At 37.5% G+C, this 23,622-nt stretch overlaps 1 protein-coding gene across 1 annotated transcript; it reads left to right on the top strand.

Moving 5' to 3' along the window:
* The first annotated feature begins 12,609 nt into the window (after window positions 1–12,609).
* Window positions 12,610–14,804, top strand: LOC142542105 (uncharacterized). Its single transcript, XM_075648544.1, has 2 exons — window positions 12,610–12,972; window positions 13,905–14,804. The coding sequence occupies exons 1-2, from the start codon at window positions 12,668–12,670 to the stop codon at window positions 14,347–14,349; spliced, it is 750 nt and encodes a 249-aa protein (XP_075504659.1). The 5' UTR covers window positions 12,610–12,667; the 3' UTR covers window positions 14,350–14,804.
* Window positions 14,805–23,622: the final 8,818 nt, after the last annotated feature.

The raw sequence follows: 23,622 nt of genomic DNA, 5'->3' as shown, positions 1-23,622 counted from the left end.
TAGTCAAAGTACGGAACCCTGGGCTTATTAAATAACCAAGGTACGGAGCCTTGGGCCGGAGATCATGTCCCGAGACTTGGGAATGGTCGAGGTGTGGTTCTCCGAGCCAGGGTGTAGTGCCCTGGGTTTATTAAATAACCAAGGTAAGGAGCCTTGGGCCGGGGATCATGTCCTGGGACTTGTGAATGGTCGAGGTGTGGTTTCCCGAGCCAGGGTGTAATGCACTGGGCTTATTAAATAACCAATGTACGGAGGCTTGGGCCGGGGATCATGTCACGGGATTTGGGAGTGGTCGAGGTGTGGTTCCCCGAGCCAGGGTGTAATGCTCTGGGTTTATTCATTAATCGGGGCCTTGTACCTCCCGGGTTTAGATATAAATTTCATACTCATACATTTTTTGAGAAGAACAGATCTCTCATTATATCTTCAAACAAATAATTACATCTTTCAAGCAAAATACTTCTTTAAATTAAATAAATTCCGGGGTATTTTGAGAGAATGTCCTTGAGCATCTTCCAGATAAAAAGCTCCCGAATTACTTTGAAAGGTCCTTCCCAACGAGCTTCCAACTTTCTCACATCTCCAGCTGGGTTAACATTTTTCATGACCAAATCTCCTACTTGAAAGTCCCGGATTCAGTGTGGGGCCCTTAGCTCCTAATCGTTATTACAATGCAATTTGATTAGGGTTTAATTAATCACAGCGGAAAACGGGTTTAAAATTTCTTTTACGACGAGCCCAAAACATCTCTTCTAGATTTATAATACTAAAAATAGTATTTAATCTTAAATCATAAAACACGCCCACACGTAATCACAACCAATCACATACAAACATCTCATATCCTTGGGACATGCCCCGGTATATAGATACATATACATATATAATGGGAACAAGACATAACCAAAAACCTCAGCCCAAGCTGTGGCTCCCTCCAGAAGTACCCTCTCTGGTCTCCTGAAATCCTGGAGTAACTGTCATTGTCCACACACAAAGACAACAACAGCCCCCCTTGGGGGTGAGCAAAGCTCCGTTTGGAACAACCAATCATATATACCACAGATATCTAAACAATGATATATGGTATGCCATGCATGTATGTCGTGGAGGTATCGGGTCAAATGCCCATCCACTGAGCACATGTCAGAACCAATCGAATCGCTATCAAATCAATGCTCGAGCTGGCACACCGGCCAATATGGGATACTCGTATGATAGCGTCGGCAAAGCGCCATCAAATCCCAAATCTCATATCCAATCATATGGGGCCACAATTGTCTATACTTTACGGGTCATATAATACCGACATAGCGATTGTGTTCACAAACCCCGGAATCCAATCCAATCATATCAGGGTATCCAAGGATCATAGCTCAACGTGCATGTCATGTATCGATGTATGCATAAAATGATGTGTGTTAAAAAAAATTTATTTTATACATCGATATCTCAATCTCAATGTCATGTATGCCACGTCAATCAACAAATAAGGCATATAGACACATAATCTTATTCCAATCAATCAAATCAATCCGACATATATCATATAATACAGATACCTGTCGTATGTTACCCGGTCGCAACATACCTCAATTCTTCGTTCCAGTTGATGTAGCTTGAAGATATCAGTATAATACTTTATCTACATCAATAACATACTCATTCCAATCTGATACCATACTGTGTGGGGCCCTTAGCTCCTAATCGTTATTACAATGCACTTTGATTAGGGTTAACTAATTACAGCGGAAAACAAGCTTAAAATTTCTTTACAATGAGCCCAGAATATCCCTTCTATAATTTGAATACTGAAAATAGTATTTAATCTCAAATCATAAAACATGCCCACACGTAATCAAAACCAATCATACATAAACAACTCATATCCTCGGGACATGTCCCCGGTATATAGATACATATACATATATACTGGGAACAAGACATAACATAAAACCTCAGCCCAAACTGTGGCTCCCTCCAGAAGTACCCTCTCCGGTCTCCTGATATCCTGGAGTACTTGCCATTGTCCACTCACAAAGACAACAACAGCCCCCCTTGGGGGTGAGCAAAGCTCCGTATGGAACAACCAATCATATATACCACAGATATCTAAACAATGATATATGGTATGAAATGCATGTATGTCGTGGAGGTATCGGGTCAAATGCCCATCCACTGAGCACATGTCAGAATCAATCGAATCGCTATCAAATCAATGCTCGAGCTGGCACACCGGCCAATATGGGATACACGTATGATAGCGTCGGCAAAGCGCCATCAAGTCCCAAATCTCATATCCAATCATATGGGGCCACAATTGTCTATGTTTTACGGGTCATATAATACCGACATAGCGATTGTGTTCACAAACCCCAGAATCCAATCAAATCATATCAGGGTATCCAAGGATCATAGCTCAACGTGCATGTCATGTATCGATGTATGCATAAAATGATGTGTGTTAAAAAAACATTTATTTTATACATCGATATCTCAATCTCAATGTCATGTATGCCACATCAATCAACAAATAAGGCATATAGACACATAATCTCGTTCCAATCAATCCAATCAATCCGACATATATCATATAATACAGATACCTGTCGTATGTTACCCGGTCGCAACATACCTCAATTCTTCGTTCCAGTTGATGTAGATTGAAGATATTGATATTACACTTTATCTACATCAATAACATACTCATTCCAATCAATAACATAATCCAAAATCATTAATATGAGTTTCAAATATCATTTGAAACTTCAAAAATTCATATCAAATCAAATTCATATCATAATTCAATTCCGACTTCAAATACAAGTTTCTTGTCGGTTATTCTACTACATATCAGAAATTCAACTTCAAATACATGCTATTCCAGCACTTTGATATTTCGAGCTGCTGGAACTAGAAGAAAATTACCTCAGTCAGAAGCTCTCGACGCGACGATCACAAATATATAATTTGTTTCGCGTTTAGACAGCGTTTTGAAATCGATTTGGACGAAAGAATTTGAAATCTCGAACTTAACTCTCGAATTTACTGAAATCGACTGACGGAGGAAAGAAAAGAAGAATGTATGCTTATCCCACCGCCTCTCGCGCTCGGGCGGTAGAATTCTCGCGCCCGAGCGCGAGGCATTCTGCCCCCGACTCAAATATGTACCGCGCTCGGGCGGTCACAAACTACCGCTCGAGCGCGGCATGTTCTGTCCAAATGCCACTTGCTCCGCGCTCGGGCGGTCACAAACTACCGCTCGGACGCGAAGTGTTCTGCCTGAACACTCAAAATTTCTACCTTGGCGCTCGGGCGGTCATTTTCTAGCCCCCGGGCGCCACTCGTTCTGTACAATTATTTATGTTTGTACTATTGGCGTCCGGATTCTCCAATCGAGCTCTTACAACGTCAATTCATATTCAATATTCATTTCTCAATTCCATTGTCATAATAACATCAAATGTATAATCACATATCAAATTCATGAATTATCGATAATCATATAGGATTTACGATAATACGGTACACGGTACTTACATTCAGACTCTCTTGTTATATGATTTCATGACCCGGCCTCGGTAAGCTTCCATTCGATCAGAGCCCGCTCTCTCTTCTCTTCCACTAAATCCAATTCCATTGCCCGACATTGATCATTATCACCCAGGTAAGATTCTACCTGGGCAGAAGTTTGTCCAATCTCGACTGGAAAAACTGCTTCAGACCCATATACCATATTAAAAGGAGTCTCTTTAAGTGCCCGGAGAGTAGTTCTATATGCCCAGAGAACACTAGGCAATTCCTTCACCCAGTCTTTTCCCTTACCTTGTAGCCTGGTTTTCAAGGCTTGCATAATAATTCTATTCACCACCTCTGTCTGACAATTGGCCTGAGGATAAGCAACCGGGTGAAAGACTAGGTGATTTGCATTTCTTGGCACCAAGCCGTGATCTTCTTTCCCCGAAACTGTCTCCCATTGTCTGAGATTAGTCTCCTGGGGACTTCGAATCGGCATACAATATTCTTCCATAGAAACTTTAAAACTTCATGCTCAGTGATCTTGGCCAAGGGCTCGGCTTCTACCCACTTAGAAAAATAATTCACAGCCACCAAAAGAAACTTCTTCTGAGCTCGGGCAACTGGAAAGGGATCCACAATGTCCATACCCCATTGATCAAAAGGGCAAGAGGTGATAGTGGTCCTTGGGGAAAGCTTTATTGAGGTCTCAAAAGTCCACGCACATTCTCCACTTCCCGGTGGACTTTGGCACCGGTACAACATTCGAGAGCCATGTAGGAAATTGTATTTCCCGAATGTGGCCGGCTTGCAGCAGATATTTCACCTGTACATCAATAAATTTGTGCTTTTCAGGACCAAAGTGTCTCTTCTTTTGCTTCACCGGGTGGGATCTCGGGAGGATATTCAAGTGATGCTCAGCTATCAGGGGTGAGATCCCTGTTAATTCCTGCTGAGACGAGGCAAAAACATGAACATTAGTTTTTAAACAATTGATTAAACTGACCCGGGTGGATGAATTGAGGTCCCGAGCCACCCGGATCTGCTGGCCTTGTCCGATCTCTATAATCTCTTGCTCCTCCTCAGCTACAAAATGCACCTCCCCCTTCTCTACTATTCTCCCTCCTTCCTCATCAAGTCTCGCCTTTTTCCCCTCTTTCCTGGCTTTACTCTGGTCCACCCAGACTGCCTCCACATAACATTTCTGGGAAGAAGGTTGATCTCCCCAGACTTAACGGTAAGTTGATGCTACGGCCCTCAGCTCATTCATGGCAGACCGTCCCAAAATGATGTTATATGATGATGGAGAATCCACCACAGTGAAAGTGGTCATCACTGTTTTCTTAAGATCTTGGGAGTCTAAAGTCAAAGGCAGGACAATCTCTCCTTTCGGATAAACAACATGGCCAGCAAAGCCAAAAAGCACAGTCTCCACAGTTTCCAACTGAAAACCTTGCAAAACCATTTGCACCAGGGCATCCTTAAAAATAAAATTAACAGAACTACCCGAATCAACGAAAACCCTCAGAATATCATAATTTGCCACCCGGGCTTGAATGACCAGGACATTATTATGGGGTAGATTGACACCTTTCAATCTTTCGTGCCAAAGCTAATCACTGCATCCTCTTTACCCCTTCCACCTCCATGCAATCTCGCCTACTTCTCGTCTTCCTAGCCCGATTAGAATCTTCATCAGTGAAGTCTCCTGATATCATCTTGATTACCCCCATGACAGGGGGTGAGGTCCTTTTCTTCTCGGGCTCCGGATCTCTTCTTCTACTCAGATCACTTCTCGGGGCATTCCTGGAATCTCCCCTGGCACTGGGTCCTGAGTGAATGCAGTTGTCTTTGTTTCGGTGGCACAAGTGGGAACATCCAGAGCAACTCTATTAAATCTACTGATGTAAGCCCTCAAACTCTCCTCTGGGCTTTGCTTGACTTCAAAAAGACTAAATGTAGTCTTTTTTTATTTTTTGATGCTGCTGAAATGGTGTAAAAACACCTTCTGAAATTCCTTGAAAGAATGAATATTCTGAGGGGCCAACCCCTCAAACCACCTCTGGGCAGAATCTACCAAAGTTGTCAAGAACACCTTGCACTTAATTTGATCAGTGTAAAAGTGCAACATGGCCATATTCTCGAATCTGGCCAGATGTTGCTCAGGGTCTGCATTGCCATCGTAATCTTTAACTTTTGGCAGATTTGAAGTTCTCGGGAAGAGGTTCCCGGACAATAATTTCAGCAAATGTGCATCCTCTGACAATTGCCCGAGAAAGACTACGACCTTCCAACTGTCCCTCCAAGACCTTCATCTTTTGCCGCAACTCCAACAACTCCTCCGCCACAGTAGGGGATTTAGACCCGGCACTAAACTCCACATCTTCTCTTCTCACTTCCTCCTCCTCTCCCCCTTCCTGCTCCATCTTCATCTCCCGCTCCCTTCCGGGTGGGGTAACATGATGAGAAGACTTTCTCATGGTTACTACCTTATCCACTTCTTTAGCTACAATCCTAGCCAAATCATCCGGGGACATAGTAATAAGATTTGGTCCAGTGGGAGGAACACCCCCTTGTCCCGAAGTATGCGCACCATCTCCAGGAGCCCAGGAAGTGTCCTAGTTAGTTCTTCTTGTTGGAGCCATATCAACGTCTCAGACTCAATTTCCCAAAGACGGCGTCAATGATATAATCCGGGTGAATCAGATACGATATAAGTGGGCAATCCACCGGATAATGAAGATAATTTAATTTTTAGGAGATTTGAGTAAGGATAATGGCTTCAATAACACCTGCAAACAAGAGAGGAACTCGTGAATTGGCGTCGAAGGAGTATCCTGCGTAGCCACTCCGATGCTAAAGTCAGCAGGTTGAAAAATGAAGAATGCAAGCAATATACGTGAGAATATATGTGTATGCTTGAGAGTTCAAAAATTCAGGATCTATAAATGAGAAATGTACCTGCTATTAGTAGTAGATCTCATTATTATCTTGTTTTTAGTGCCACCTGCTAAGTATGGTAAGGCGGATGCCTATACTTTCTAATGACTTATATAACACGCCAAATACATGTTGTTCTGATAGATAAGATTGCTCATATCCATATACTCGAGTGTGGTGCAATTCTCGAGGTAGTCCGGGTGGTAAGGTACCCGAGCGCTTGTATGATAGCCCGGGCTCTTGATTGCCTTGGAAGAGGATAAACGCTCGGTTGATGAAGATAGTACCCGACACATTGGCTCTGATTTGGGCTATCCACTTAATACTCCGGGTCGTCCATGACCCGGATCCTTATGGGGATATCACCAGACCAATCAACTACACTACACAACCCCTGTACCGTAAAACCTGGATAACAATTTTTTTAAAAAAAAGAATAGATCTCACTCAACTGCAAAATATTCTAGAAAATGGACCGGTAATCTGACAGAGGGAGATATTAAAATTCCATGAGTTGAACATGGACTGAAAAATCAAATAAATTTCCATAGCAATGAACACAATAATTCAATCAATTCTGGGTGGCTCTTCACTTACATGAGTATGGAAAAACCAGCAGTGGTGGAGAAGGTGCAGCGGGAGCCGGTGGAGGCCACTACAGACGGATATTCCCAAAACCAAAGTTCCTATTCGGTACTTTTTAACTTTCATTTAAATTTTAAAATTGTTGTGAAAAAGTAAAAATTTATGGTAAAAATTAAAAATCTCAAATTCTCAAAATTTACCAAACTACACACTTTATAAAATTTTTCTCTCTACTCACTTGTGAATTTCTTCACAAATGGTGAGCCTATTTATAGAATTTCTTTACAAATAATCCAAAAATAAAATACATCATTACCTACATCATCACACACTAATTTTCAATATTTACAACTCTTATTTTCAACATTCAAATATTCAATACACACATTTTAAATATTAATTTTCAACACTCCCCCTTGTGATGATGATCATAATGATTGTCTTCATTACGTGTTTTTATACTGCCTCGTTAAAAACCTTACTAGGAAAAACCCATTGGGATAAAATCCATAGTAAGGAAAAAAGAGTGCAGTCACGTAAACTCCCCCTCATGTTGACACGAACAATTCTTCACAAATTTCGTAGATTGCACATCCCAATATTATATATATGCTTTCCGAATATTGTCGTAGGAAGTGCCTTTGTGAAGAGATCTGATGAGTTTTCACTTGATTGAATGTGACGAACATCAATACATTTATTCTTCTCAAGCCCCTTGGTGAATGCGAAGAACTTAGGAGGAATATGTTTAGTTCTGTGTCTCTTTGTTGGAAATGTGCTAAATCTTGCCAACAAATTTACGGCAAAAGATATATCAGGCCTTGTACAATTTGTAAGATATATAAGGGCACCGATAGCACTTAGATATGATACTTCTGGACCAAGAATATCTTCATCATCTTCACATGGACGGAATGGATCCTTTTCTATGTTTAATGATCTAACAACCATTGGAGTACTTAAAGGATTTGATTTATCCATATTAAAACGTTTAAGGATCTTTTCTGTATAATTTGTCTGGTGAACAAACATTCCACATTCTTTTTGTTCAATTTGTAAACCCAGACAATACTTGGTTTTTCCAAGATCCTTCATTTCAAATTCTTCCTTCAAGTATGACACAACTTCTTGAATTTCCTTATTCGTACCAATGATGTTTAAATCATCAACATATACAGCAATAATTACGCATCCGGATGTTGTTTTCTTAATGAAAACACAAGGGCATATTGAATTATTTACATATCCCTTTTTCATCAAGTGATCACTTAGTCGATTATACCACATTCGACCGGATTGCTTTAACCCATATAATGATCTTTGTAATTTCACAAAATAACATTCTCTGGGTTTTGAACTTCGTGCTTCAGGCATCTTAAATCCTTCAGGGATTTTCATATATATATTACTATCAAGTGATCCATATAAGTAAGCTGTAACAACATCCATAAGACGCATTTCTAAATTTTCAGATACCGCCAAGCTAATCAAATACCGAAACGTAATTGCATCCATCACGGGAGAATACGTTTCTTCATAATCAATTTCAGGCCTTTGAGAAAAAGCTTGTGCAACAAGTCGAGCTTTATATCTTACTATTTCATTTTTCTCATTTCGCTTTCGAATAAAAACCCATTTGTATCCAACAGGTTTTACACCTTCAGGTGTAAGGACTATAGGTCCAAAAATATTACGTTTATTTAGCGAATCAAATTCAACCTGGATGACTTCTTTCCATTTTATCCAATCCTGCCGATTTTTACATTCACCAAAAGATTTTGGTTCATGATCTTCATTATCATTTATGATGTCGATTGCCACATTATAAGAAAATATATCATCAATTTCTTCTATATCTTTTCGGTTCCATATTTTTCCAGTATTAATGTAATTGATAGAGATTTCATGATTCTCGTCAGTTTGTGGTTCTAACAAAACATTTTCATCATCATGTGTTTCTTCAGGAACACCATTCTCTATTTTGTGATCATCAAGTGTTTCTTCAGGAACATCATTCTTTATTTTGTGATCATCGTGTTTCTCTATGAATTTTCTTTTTCGATGATTTTTATCCTTGGAAGCGACTGGCCTTCCACGCTTCAGGCGTTTAATGACATCATGAGTATTTTCAATTTGTTTCTTCGGAATTTCAATTCGAGCAGGAGCATTTGCAGCATGTATATATGATTTAGTTACCCCTTTTGTGTCTGCAAATACATCTGGTATTTGATTTGCTATTCTTTGCAAGTGCACAATTTGCTGTACATCTTTTTCACATTGTTTTGTTCTTGGATTCAGATGTAACAATGATGATACATACCATGTAATTTCCTTTTCGGTATGTTTTTGTTCTCCCCCTAACATTGGGAAGATTTCCTCATTAAAATGGCAATCAGCAAAACGTGTTGTGAACACGTCGCCTGTCTGAGGTTCAACATATCGAATGATTGATGGACTAATATAACCGATATAAATTCCAACCTTTCTTTGAGGTCCCATTTTCTTTCGTTGCGGTGGTGCAATAGGCACATACACCATACATCCAAAAATTCTCAGATGAGAAATGTCTGGTTCTTTACCAAATGCAAGCTGCAATGGGGAGTATTTATGATATGCACTTGGTCTGATGCGAATTAATGAAGCAGCGTGTAAAATTGCATGTCCCCATATAGAAATAGGGAGCTTTGTTTTCATAATCATTGGTCTAGCAATCATTTGCAGACGTTTAATCAATGATTCAGCCAATCCATTCTGTGTATGTACATGAGCCAGGATGTCCCAATCGATCATGCCAATTGGTTAATATTGAAGAATTATCAACTACCATGTTTGATTCAATCGGACTTATATGTGTATAATGCAATCCAGTAGGGAGCATTGGTAGTTTTTCAATCACATATTTATTTCCTGATTTATATGTGATAAGACACATATATTTCTTATTCCCTTCATTCATTGTTTGAGTATCATACCCATGGGAATATATATCATTAAAACTCAACAAATTTTTTTCGATTGTGGTGAATATAAAGCATCATTGATCAAAAATTTTGTACCATTAGGTAACAAAAATTGTGCTTTACCACATCCTTTAATCAAGTCTACATGACCTGATATTGTATTCACCGTTGTTTTTGTTGGTTTTAGTTCCAAGAAATATCTTTTATCTCGGAGGATAGTGTGCATTGTACCACTATCGGGTATGCAAACTTCAGCTTTGCTCATAGCATTTTCTATTTTTGAACTTCAAAAAAATATGCAATGAAATAAGATTACTGACAATACATATGTAAATATAACACATATCATAATAAAACATTATTATATGAATACATGAAAAATAAATTATTGTACATTTATATTCTACCATTATATTGTTCATTCTCAGAGAAATCATTGAGAAAATCTGCAGCATCAATATTGTTCATTTGTATCCCACCAACATATTGATCATTTCCAGAAAAATCATTCATAAAATCACCAGCATCAAAATGAGTTGAATCACTCAAACGGTCACTGCGTTCAGTGAAGTTGGTCTCCTTTTCTTTCCCCTTTAATGATTATTTATAAAGTTTACAAAGGTGTTCAGGAGCTCGAAAAATTTTGGACCAGTGTCCTGGAGTACCACATCTGAAACAAGAACTTTCATATCTTTTTGAGTGATTCTCATTAACACTTGTATTCTCATGATGCCTTTTCTGTGGATGGTTTGGGACGCTCTTTTGAGATGAGTTATAAAAATAACTATCTCTATTGTTTTCAAAATCACGGCCTCTACCACGACCACGGCCAATTCCACGTCCACGTCCACGACCTCGACCTCGTCCTCGACCAAAACCTTGTATTTGAATTTGATTTTGGTTTCCAGGTTTAAATTCATTTTTACTTACAACATTTACTTCTGGAAATGCTGTTGATCCAGTGGGTCGGGACTGATGATTTCTCATTAATAGCTCGTTGTTTTTTTCCGCCACAAGAAGACAGGCGATGAGTTCAGAATATCTCGCAAATCCATGTACTTTATATTGTTGATGTAGAGTAATATTTGATGCATGAAACGTGGAAAATGTTTTTTCAAGCATTTCCGATTCTGTGACCTCATGTCCACAAAATTTTAGCTGCGAGATTATTCGATACATCGCTGAATTATAATCGCTGACTTTCTTAAAATCTTGGAATCTTAACATATTCCATTCATCACGGGCGGTCGGAAGTATAACTTCCCTTATATGTTCAAATCTTTCTTTCAATCCTTTCCACAAAACCATGAGATCTTTTTCAATTAAATATTCACATTTCAATCCCTCGTCGAGATGTCGACGCAAAAATATAATGGCTTTTGCCTTTTCTTGTGATGTCGATATGCCATTTTCTTTTATTGTCTCACTTAGACCCAATGACTCAAGATGCATTTCTACATCGAGAGTCCATGGCATATAATTTTTTCCCGTGATGTCGAGCGCAACAAATTCGAGCTTTGTCAAATTTGACATGGTGGTACTAAAAAATTACGATGCATTTTATTAGTTTATGAATATTGCAATACAAAGTAATGGATAAACAACAATTACAAGCATTTGTAAAAATAAAGAAAACACACGAGGAGGATATTCTCCGATAAATAAAAGACTCGTGAGTATGATAACCAAAATAATTAAAAATAACCTTGAGAAAGCCATCTTCTTTTTTCTTCGAAAATTTAGTGAAGAATAACTTTTAGAGAAGAAGAGAAAGTTGGAGTGATTGAATGTGTTTATGAGATCATATTTATAAGACAAAAACTAGCCGTTTTGTTACCGTTTATGACCGTTGGTGTATAAAAAATAAAGGTATGTATTTGTATAATTTTATGGTAATAATATGGTGTATATAATATTAGACATATTTAAATAATTATGTATATCATATCATATTATTATAATGATGTGTCATAATTTATTTTGTTTAAAAACCTTATAGGCTTTTATACTTGTCGTATCCCTTACCAGGAGTGTGGGATGTCGTCTTAACATCCTCACAGGATTTATAACAAGTTTTCGAAAAATTTATTTTTATTATTACTAATAATAACATTATATTATATATTAAATATATACACAATAAATAAATAACAGTAAAATAAATATTATTACTTTTGTTACATTTTTCTTCTGTTTGGAGCTTGGAAAAGTATGGAGGACTTTTAGAGCTTCGTGCTGATAACGTGTTGTGAAAAAGTAAAAATTTATGGTTAAAATTAAAAATCTCAAATTCTCAAAATTTACCAAACTACACACTTTATAAAATTTTTCTCTCTATTCACTTGTGAATTTCTTCACAAATGGTGAGCCTATTTATAGAATTTCTTTACAAATAATCCAAAATAAAATACATCATTACCTACATCATCACACACTAATTTTCAATATTTACAACTCTTATTTTCAACATTCAAATATTCAACATTCAAATATTCAATACACACATTTTAAATATTAATTTTCAACAAAAATATTGAATTATTTGCATATTAGTTAAGGATAATAAAACGGGTTTCCGATGCGAAGCGGGGTTTAAAACCCGACCCATCGTCTGTTACACCAAAGAGGATACCATCCGAGACAAGGTTGTTGAACTGAAGAAAAAAGAGATGGGGCGATGGGGGACTATGGCAGTAGCGATAGCGGTGGTTGGATTTGTCATCACGAAGAGTCCGACTCAGCTGTTGGGTGATCGAGGGAAGGTAATGCAGTGGTTGATGGACACGTCCGATCGATTGGGGTATTGGGCCATCCCTGCCTATGTCGGACTCCACACCCTAAGTTTGGCTCTTTGCCTGCCCTGCGCCGTCTTTTTCGAGGCAGGGGCATCTATGCTCTTTCGGTTCTTGCCTGCCTTGTTTTGTGTCTTCTCCGCAAAGGTCCTCGGAGCCTCTCTCTCCTTCTGGATCGGCAGGTTTTGCTTCTTTGTAACCCGTTTCTCTGCTTCCTTTTAATTTTGCTGTCTTTCGGCGAAATCATCTTTCGAATCTGGAAGTAATTTTACGAGAGTTGGTGATGTTTATGAGATGTTGAAACAATGTTTAACTGATTCGTAACGAGAATTCACCAATTTGGAGCCCAACTCGTACGGTAAATGGAAAAAATTACATGGCGTCATAATTATTAGGTTTTATAGAGCGTTCAACTTTTTATGTGGACGCAGCTTCTCCTTTCTGTCAGCTAGTTTTCATGAAATGCATTCGGTTGTGCTAAGAAGTTTTCTTTTTTCTATTTTTGCCTTTCCCTAGAAATGTTATTGTATACTTGAAAATGGGGCAAGAATTCTGATGCTACCAAAAAAAATAGCATCCAATAAAATAAATCGATAATCACGAACCAATTTCTTCGATAAAACCGAATGGAACCTCCCGGAAAAAAATTGTATATAAAAAAAGGGGTGAGATGACTCATGGACGTGTTAGCTTTAACATAGATATACCACTCTATAATACTTCTAATTTCCCCCCTGTTCTGCAATGGATGATATTCTTCGTTCGCAGCATCACTGTTTTTTGTTTATCTTGAAGTGATAAACAAGGTTTATTTTTCAACTGCTCTTTGTGCATGGCGAATTCGGGAGCTGAATGTTTACCAATTTGTGACAATTTTATTTTATCTTCATGTCACTAGATCTAAGAAATATCTTGGAGGTGAATTAATGAATGGAAGGGATTTTTTGTGAAATATGTTACCTTCTATATATTGCCAATCTCATTGCTATTTTTGTCTGATACATGAAATACAACTGGCTATCCATAAACTGTCCGATTTGATTTAGTTGCTGTGTGGTAGGCATGAAAACTTAATTTACCTGTGATTTAAAATTAATTCGTGTTTATATGGAAGGCTTGTCTTCAAAAATTCTGGCTCTGCAGTTCAGTGGGTACAGCGAAACAAGTACTTTCACCTGCTTTCAAGGGGAGTTGAGCAAGATGGGTGGAGATTTGTTCTTCTTGCCCGCTTCTCACCTGTACCATCCTATGTCATAAATTATGCACTGGCTGCTACAAAAGTCGGGTTTCTTGTGGACTTCTTGCTTCCAACAGTAATTGGCTGCCTGCCCATGATCTTGCAGAACACTTCCATTGGCAGCCTTGCAAGTGCTGCTGTAGCTTCAGCATCTGGGTCTCAGAGATCTCAGGTTTGGTCATATATCTTTCCTCTTCTCGGAATCTTATCAAGCATTCTTATATCCCTGAGAATCAAAAAATATTCTTCTGCCTTTGCAATTTCTGATCTTCAACCTGCTGAGATCTCTCATGTCACTCCTGATGCGGTTAAAGCAAGGTAAGGTCTCATGAAAAAATAATTTCAAATATGTTAACTGGAATTCCTATTTACTTAAATCACCAAAAGACAAGATTCTGTTTACTGGAGTTATCTGTGGTATGACATTGTTTTCCCTTGGTCAATCTCTTAATAGCTTACGTCACTATTAACGAAACCTTAGACACAGTCCGAAGACAGTGAACTAGTAGTAGACATGAAGATTCAGAGTGCAGTGAACTGAGTTAACAGACATGAAGTGCTTCATTATATCTCCTTTGTTTTTCCCATCAAGCACTGAATGTCTCCTGGGGCACACAGTGATAAATTTGTTACTTGTCCTTGCTGATGTTTTTTCTTCAAAAACTGTGGGATCGGGTGTCATGTTTAGTTCCATGGAGAGTTATTTCAAATCCATCAATTTGTTACTTTATGCAAATCTGATGGTATTTGTGATGAATATGATTGTCATATCAAGTCTCTCCTGAAATCAAATCTCTTTCATTCAAGCTCAACATCATGTATTAAACTAGCTGCATGTGACTCATTGTGTACAAGCTAGGTTCAATTCACTCGCATCTAGTGATGATCCACCCACGTAAAACATAAATGAGGAGTGAAGGAGAAGATTTTGATTAGTCAATATTAGCCTTTTGAACAATTTATTAATTTTTTAATAAGTTAATATTTAAGAAATAATAAAAATATTATATTTAATAAAAATATTATTTTAATTTGTATCCGTCGTTTGTGCCGTGGGATAGATGGATTCATTTTCTTATGAATAAAAATAATAAATCTGCATGACTGACAGTTGAAAATTATTATTTTAATGCAAATAATACATAACTTTTTAAAAAATCTCGTGTGTCTGAAAATGAAGTGTAAAAATTCCGGCTAATGGTTAAATGTTCATATGATTAAAAATAAAAAGGTTATGGAGTTTAATTTTTTACCTCCACATACGTTCACATGAGCGCGGCATCCTAGAGCGGATGATGTCGCTGCAGATTTAAAATTTAATAGAACATTATTGAAGACCCTTGGATTATGGCCGATATTAACTCAGTCTAATAAATGACCTTTCCTTCCCAGCAATAAATTGGTAAATTGGCGGCCGCAGTGGTTGCCTTTATTCTTTTGTCATCACGGTACGTATTATTAAATAATTTATATCATCGTCAACCACAAAATTTATTTTAATACCAATTGTACGTTAAAATAATACGATTTTTACACCAAATACAACATCTATCTTCAATCTATTTACTTCAATTATTAAACCAAAAAAAATATTCTCGAAATATTTTTTTTATTTTACATATATTAATTATTATATTTTATTTAATATATTTTTAATTATAACTAATGTTTATATTATATAATTAATGTTATATTATTAATAAATTTAAATAATAATATTTAACTTTATAATTAAATTATATAATATAAATTAAATTATACATAATATGAATTAATATACGAAAATTATTTAAATTGAAAATTGCTAATATAAATTCAAACATGATACAGATACAACTTCAAATATATTAAGAATACAACTTCAAACATTTGAATGACTATATTAATTTTTTGCATTTGTATTAAATTATATTATTTATAAATCATTAAAGCACCCCTTTTGGGGGTGAGAAATGCTACGCTAAAATGGTAGCACAGCATTGGAGATGACCTCAGTATGCATGCTTTTATTACTGATGAAATTAACAAGGATAATGTAGGATATTTAACGATTTTTAATTATTTTTATAGATTTTAAAAGTCTTTTGACTTTTGTATATTTTATAGAAGTCTATTGATATTTAAAATAAACTCTCATAGAGTTTTAAAAATTCAAGTTATATTCAATATTGATTTTTAAAAATTCTATAAAAGTCTAGATGTATTCAAATTTTCAATAGATTTTTAAATGTTCCGTGAAATTCATTAGCATACAAACATTAAAGCATGATATACAACTATAAATTGTCAAAAAAATTCTTTGATTCAACCCAAAGATTTCAATGAATTTTTAAAAATTCTAACTCATACGCAAGTTATTTCTTGTGATATGGTTTCTTTGATTTTTATCCGTGATACGAGTCAACTTGCCCGTATTTCAATAATAAGTAATTTTTTGACATAAAAAATATCAAATTTTCATAGGTGATCCAAATCAGAGCTGTTCTTGTGTTGAATGAGGCCTGAAATGAAAATTGAAAAACGGACTCTCTTGTTGAGATAATAGATATAAAATTCAATTTTGCAAATAACAGATATGCTAATAAATACATAAATATACCAAAATCAATATATTGCATTAATAAGAACTCAATAAATATTTAAAATAAATAGAGTGTTTTAGAGGAGAAAATATTTATCAAATCTGTGTAATCCAATTGTCAGGCCATTTCTTTCTCAATCGACAATATAGCTAACATATTTAATATATCTTGCGACATTGTTGATTGAAGATAATTTTGTAGAAACTACAATTTTAGTGTCTATAACTGTAGAAACTACAAAATCAAAGAATTCCTTGAATCGAAATGACAAACTACAAAATCGAAGAACAAAGAAATCCCAAAAACAATTAATTTCATCTTTCAACGGTCGACAAATTCAAGCTCTATTCACAATTTATTTTACTTCCTTATATTATCGGATTATTAATTACACAAGTCGCGCATAAAAACTATATAAAACTCATAATTCAATTATAACTCATTAAAAAATTAAAATCATGTGCTGCATGCTTTAGATATATATATAAATAACACGATCTCTAAGCACATTACAATGTGTTAGAGTAGGTGTCCGTCGAGCCAAATGTTGGCCGAGTGTTCACAATGAAACTCTATGTATGAACAGTCTTTATTTTAATAATATTTGAAATTATTATTTTGTCACATCTTTATCTGTATACTCATGCTAGTTGCATAGATAAAGCCCTTGAATATACAAATAGTAGAAAGAATATGAGATGCTCATATGATGAGTATCATGAAACTCATATTTGGAATACTGTATATTCTAAACAGTTCCTAGTCGATTCAGCCGCCACTAAGAAGGATATAGGCCGCTCGAGTTCGAGACTAGTATCTGCGATGTGAGTACCATGTTTCATTGGTAGGGGACATTGTGATGTCCGAGCATGCAGATAGGTGCTCCTGGTAGAGTGCACCGAACAACCCTCCATAAAGGACTTTCCAAGTGGTTCTCACTTATCGAGTGGAAAAGTCCTAGTTTATGGTTGTACACCATTAGTCCTCATGACCCGGGACAACATTGAGACTCTATGTGCTAGAATTACACTTTGACTTGTTTACCAACTCTCATGGGGTCATCAGGTGGCAAGGTTGGGTGTTCTGTCGAAACATATATGAGTCGATGCATTGTAGTCGGGGATTCACCGCTTACCTTCGGGTATGGATATCCTATGTGTTCTCATGTGTATGTAGGTTGAAATCTCTGATCAGAGTATGGTGGTAATTATGAAAGGGGTTTCATAGATTACACCATCGATGCAACTACGACATGACACATAGTATCGATTCATTGACAACTCTTGATAAACCAATGGTTGTCGAATCGGTCGGGATATATGAGTTGAAGGGACCGTACTGTACGCTAACCATAATTGAATGGTTCTTGCAGGCACTATCATTTGATACCTAGGGAATCATGTAAGCGATGCTGCTAGGCGTTTAACATGGTTGGTTGGGTACTATCAGACTTGAGTTCTGACGTTCTTGTTATCAAGGAGATGATAAGTAAGAATGTAGCAATTAGGATATGCTCATATAAGGACATGTTTAGTCCGAATCACATGGAGATGTGAACCCAGGCCTAGTTGTATCAATGAACCATTGAGGGCCACACAAGTACTAGCTTTCTAGATCCCGTTGAGCAGTAAAATAGTTCAATGTGTTGAACGGCTTATAAATGAGTTTATAAGCGTAAGGAAAAAATTAGAAGTATGACTTCTATGAGAGAAATATAACTTTTAATTTGTGGAAGTATTCCTAGGCCAAGTGAATAATGTATTTGAAAATTGTGATTTTCATAAACATTATTATGGACTAAATTAAATTAATTCAAGTGTTGAATTAATTAAACACTAGTGGGCCTAGTAGAGTCCAAATAATTAAATTAGTTCAAGTGTTGAATTAATTAAATAACATTAGGCCTTGTAGAGCCCAATTGAAAATAATTATTTAACTAGTGGACTTGAGTAAAATCAAGTAAAGTTTAATTGGGCTCAAATATGTTTGAGACAATTTAATTAAAGTCCACGGGTCTTGTAATTGTTACAAGCCCACTCAAAAATGCATGCATGAGAGGTGAAGAGTTGGGAGACAACTTTTTGAATAACCAAGGCATGACATGCACATGCTCAACTCAACTTTTTCAAGGACTAAGAAAAGTCTTCCAACCTCTTTCCCTCCCTCACATTGGCCGAAAATTCCTCTCCTAATTCTCTCCATTTTTCTCTTCATTTTGGTTGAGAAATTCTTACACTTCTCTTTGAAAAATCCTCTTATTTTTCTAGTGCAAAATAAGAGGGGTTCTAGCTAGTTGGTGGTGGGCCTAATTTTGGAGCAAGGAGAGCTTGAAGATTGTCTTGCCTTCAAGAGTTTAGTTGTATATCAACTAAGTTGGATCCAACATCAATTTATTGTGATTGATAGGTATAATTTCTTAACACCCTATGTATGACAAAGGTGTTTAGTATATGTTACACACTAGTACTAAGGTGCTCGATTTTTCTCTTGCAAAAACCGAAAATTTTGTACCTTCCATTGCGCATTCGGGCACCTAAAATCGATCTCTTTCAAGTGGTATCATGAGCTAAGGGTACTAGTTTTTGTAGCATATACATAATATTATATTGAGGTCGATTTCTAATCGCATGAGATGAAATTTTTGCAACAAAATCAAGGCAAATTTGTGGCATATTTCGGGCCGCAAGTTGCTGCCCATTTCGGGCAGCTTGGGCTGCCCTAGGGGCTGCCCGAAACGGGCAGCAAGGGCAGCCCGAGGGGCTGCCCGAACAGCCCCATCTTTTAAAATAATTTTTTTTTGGCATGTTGGCCTGAATCCGGCGATGGAGCTCCGGCGACGGCGATGACGGCTAGGGTTTTCAAAAGGTGTTTTGAAATATCAAAGTGTCATGGGCCTTGAGTTGTTGGACCATTGGATGACTAACATATTTGTGAATTTTAAATGGGGAAAAAATGTTTGAAAAATGAATTTTTTGGGCCCTTAAGTTTAAAATTACAAAAGTTGTAAATATTTTCTCATAAAATAAATAATTGAAGTTGGACTTTAATTATTTATAGTAAATTGTGATTTACAAGAAATTCGGTTATAAATAAATTAATTGGAAAGTAGACAAATGTGTTTGTATACTTTGTTAATTTAGTTTATAATCGTGGCGATTAGTGATTGGTTCAAGATATATAATATTGGATCAATTAATTATTGTGATAATTAATTGATGGTGTATGATATGTGATATTATGCATGAAGGATGATCAAAAGCCCAAGCCCAATTTGCTAGGTGTATGCTAGGATATTTTGTGTTGAATGATTGTAATAATTATCAAATTTAAAGTGGGCTTGGTTTATGTCCCGTTCCCACCCCTATGAGAAGTATCCCTATTTGCCATGGATATTTATTTGTAAATATTAGTATAGTGGATGATCAAGATTGGAAGATGGTGGCCATGATGATTATGAAGATCGAAGACATGTAAATATTGGAAGCTAATGTAATAGTTGCATTTGCATCCCTTACATTACCCTAGGATTGGACCTAGGCCCGTGTTTAGCTCACACGGGCCATTAGTATTGGGGCGATTGATCATCCTTGTTTTGTTTACTGTTTATAATATATGCATGATATGTTATAAATTATGAGTATGTGCGTTATTATTATGATAATAACAAAGTTGCATGAATCCGGTAAACATACGATCAAACATGGCAAGCTTTTAAATAAAATTAATGATGAGACCTTTCAAAATTAAAAACCCTCATTTTGAATAAGATTCAAAATTGATATCAAGCCCGAAAAGGGGAATTATAAATTTGTTTATAATTTCCATGTCTTCCATCGACAATGGGTGCATGATGAACGCTAGCCATGCTTGGGGCTCGGCTCATATTATTGGGGGGCCCTGGGTGCCAGAAAGCTGTGACATCCATTGACATGGTGATGTGAACTACGTGGAACTCCCATGATTTCGGCTCATATTATTGGGGGAACTCATGGCGACTGTCCATTAAGGTTCAACATCGGTGGGTAAGGCTTGACACGTAAAGATGAACGACGTCATATTATTGGGTCCTAATCAAACGTGAGACAAAAGTTTACGTAGAGGGTTGCATTGAGATGCAATTGGAAACTACCTTTTAGGAATTGTGGTTGGCTGATATTATTCGGGATCATGATTCGCTAATTGGACCTTGCGTACCTACTGAGGAAAGGAGTTTCCCATTTTCACTAGAGGGTAGTGAAAGATGTCAAAACAGTGGGAGTAAACATTTATAAAGTAAAAGTCCATATTTTATATCTTACTAAATATTTTAAAATAGTCATTAACATTTATCTGTTATACTTTTCAGTACAAAATTTGACAATGTCTTCGATTCGCAATCCGCTATCTACAATACTCGACAAACACGTATTAACCGGACCTAATTACCTCACTTGGCTAAGAAACCTAAAAATTCTCTTGAATTCGGAAAGGATAGCATATACACTGACTGAGTCGCCCCCTGTTGAGGCTCCGACTGACTGCACTCCTGAGGAATTGCAGACTTACAAGGAATGGTGTGACCATGACTTGAAAACCAGGTGTTATATGCAGCCTTCTATGAATGATGAGCTGCAGAGGCATTTTGAGGATGCAAAGAGTGCTGCTGACATTCATTTGCATCTCAAGGAGCTCTTTGGTGAGCAAACACGGCCTCTTAGGCATGCTACCATCAAGGAGCTGATCACTTTGCGCATGCGAGATGGGGCCTCGGTCCATGAGCATGGCCTGAAGTTGATTGGGCTCGTGGACAAGCTCGTTGGCATGGATCTGATGTTGCCTTCGGAGTTGACCACCGATGTGTTGCTGTTATCGCTGCCTAGATCATTTGATCCTTTGTGGTGAACTTCAACATGAACAAGATGGAGCCGACCCTTGAGGAGTTGGTGAACATGCTTGTGACCTTTGAGTCCACCATCAAGAAAGAGAAGCCGGTTCTTTTTGTGGGCTCTTCATCTGGTACGAAGACCGGTCCACTTGGGAAAGGAAAGAAGCGTTCTTTCCAACGTCCCAAGAAGAACGTGCCCTTGAAGAAGCAGACTCTAGGTCCCGTTGTGGCAGCCACACCAGTGAAGGCTGACAAGACTGTTGACATCTGTCATCACTGCAAGAAGCCTGGACATTGGAGACGTAATTGCAGGGAATATCTGGCCCAGAAGAGTTCTGGAAACGGTATGTTCTATATTGAAGTAAACATTTCAATTAACTCTACTTCTTGGGTATTGGATACCGGATGTGGCTTACATCTCTAACTTAAAATTGAAAGATATTCCACTGAACAATGTACAAGCAATAACAACAACAAATAAGCGAAAACAAGATACTCTAAATTCGGCGCAATTATGGCATGCTCGATTAGGACATATTTCCCTAAGAAGGATGAACAAGTTAGTGGGAGTGGGCATGTTTGATATGTCTGATATTAATGCTCTCACGACTTGTGAATCCTGTCTGAAAGGAAAGATGACCAAAATTCCCTTTAAGAGCCATGTGGAGCGAGCCAAAGGGTTATTGGATTTGATCCATACCGATGTGTGCGGTCCGCTTAGCATCACCACTAAGCATGGACATGCCTACTTCATCACCTTTACCGATGACTTTTCGAGGTATGGGTACGTGTATTTGATGAAATACAAGTCTGAAGCCTTTGAAAGGTTCAAAGAATTCAGAAGTGAAGTAGAGAAACAATTGGGACGAAGTATCAAGACACTTCGATCGGATCGAGGTGGTGAGTACTTGATTGCCTAGTTCCAAGAGTATCTTAGGGAGAATGAGATTCTCTCGCAATGGACTCCACCCGCTACACCACAGTTGAATGGTGTTTCGGAGCGTCGTAACCGGACTTTGATGGACATGGTTCGGTCTATGATGGGGTTCACGGAGTTGCCGCCATCCTTTTGGGGATATGCGATTGAGACAGCGGCACTGTTGTTGAACAATGTCCATTCAAAGGCAGTTGATAAGACTCCATATGAGATATTGATGGGTAAGCAACCCAAATATTCTTATCTTAGAATATGGGGGTGCCCTGCTTATGTGAAGCAGGTAGTGGGAGACAAATTGGATAGTCGATCCATTTTATGTTACTTTGTGGGATATCCAAAGAATTCTGTTGGATATTACTTCTATCATCCCCAAGAAACAAAGGTGTTTGTTTCTAGGAATGCAACCTTTTTGGAAAAGAAATTTCTATTGGATAGAAAAGGGGAGATGATAGAACTCGAAGAGGTTCGAGAGACACCCACAATTATAGAACCCACACCCGAAGAGCCAAGAGAGGAGATACAAGCTCCTAGAAGATCCGAGAGAGTCTCGAGACCACCTATGAGGTATGGTCTGCTTTTTGAGGGCCATGATGAGCCTATCCATAGATGTGATCCAAGGACCTTCAAGGAAGCGTTATCTGATGCCGATTCATCCAAGTGGCTTGAAGCGATGGAATCTGAGATGAATTCCATGCATTCGAACCAAGTGTGGAATCTCGTGGATCCACCTGAGGGAATTGTTCCCATAGGATGTAAATGGATTTACAAAAGGAAACTTGGGGTGGATGGGAAGGTATTGACCTTCAAGGCGCGATTGGTGGCAAAAGGATATACTCAAAGACAAGGAGTTGACTTTGAGGAAACCTTTTCTCCAGTTGCAATGTTCAAGTCCATAAGGATTTTGCTAGCCATAGCTGCATGGTATGACTATGAGATATGTCAGATGGATGTTAAGATAGCCTTTCTTAATGGGGATATTAAGGAAAAGATTTACATGTCTCAACCCGAAGGGTTTACATCTATCGGAAGTGAACATATGGTATGCAAACTTCAAAGATCTATTTATGGTCTAAAGCAGACATCTAGGAGTTGGAACCTCAGATTCGATAGTACAATCGAAGAGTTTGGTTTTGCTAAGAATCCTGAGGAACCCTGTGTGTATAAGAAGGTCAGTGGGAGTGCTGTGACATTCTTTGTGCTTTATGTTGATGA

Source organism: Primulina tabacum, chromosome 4 (genome assembly GCF_025594145.1).
Source record: "Primulina tabacum isolate GXHZ01 chromosome 4, ASM2559414v2, whole genome shotgun sequence".
Classification (NCBI taxonomy): Eukaryota; Viridiplantae; Streptophyta; class Magnoliopsida; order Lamiales; family Gesneriaceae; genus Primulina; species Primulina tabacum.
This window is presented reverse-complemented; position numbering and strand designations above follow the sequence as displayed.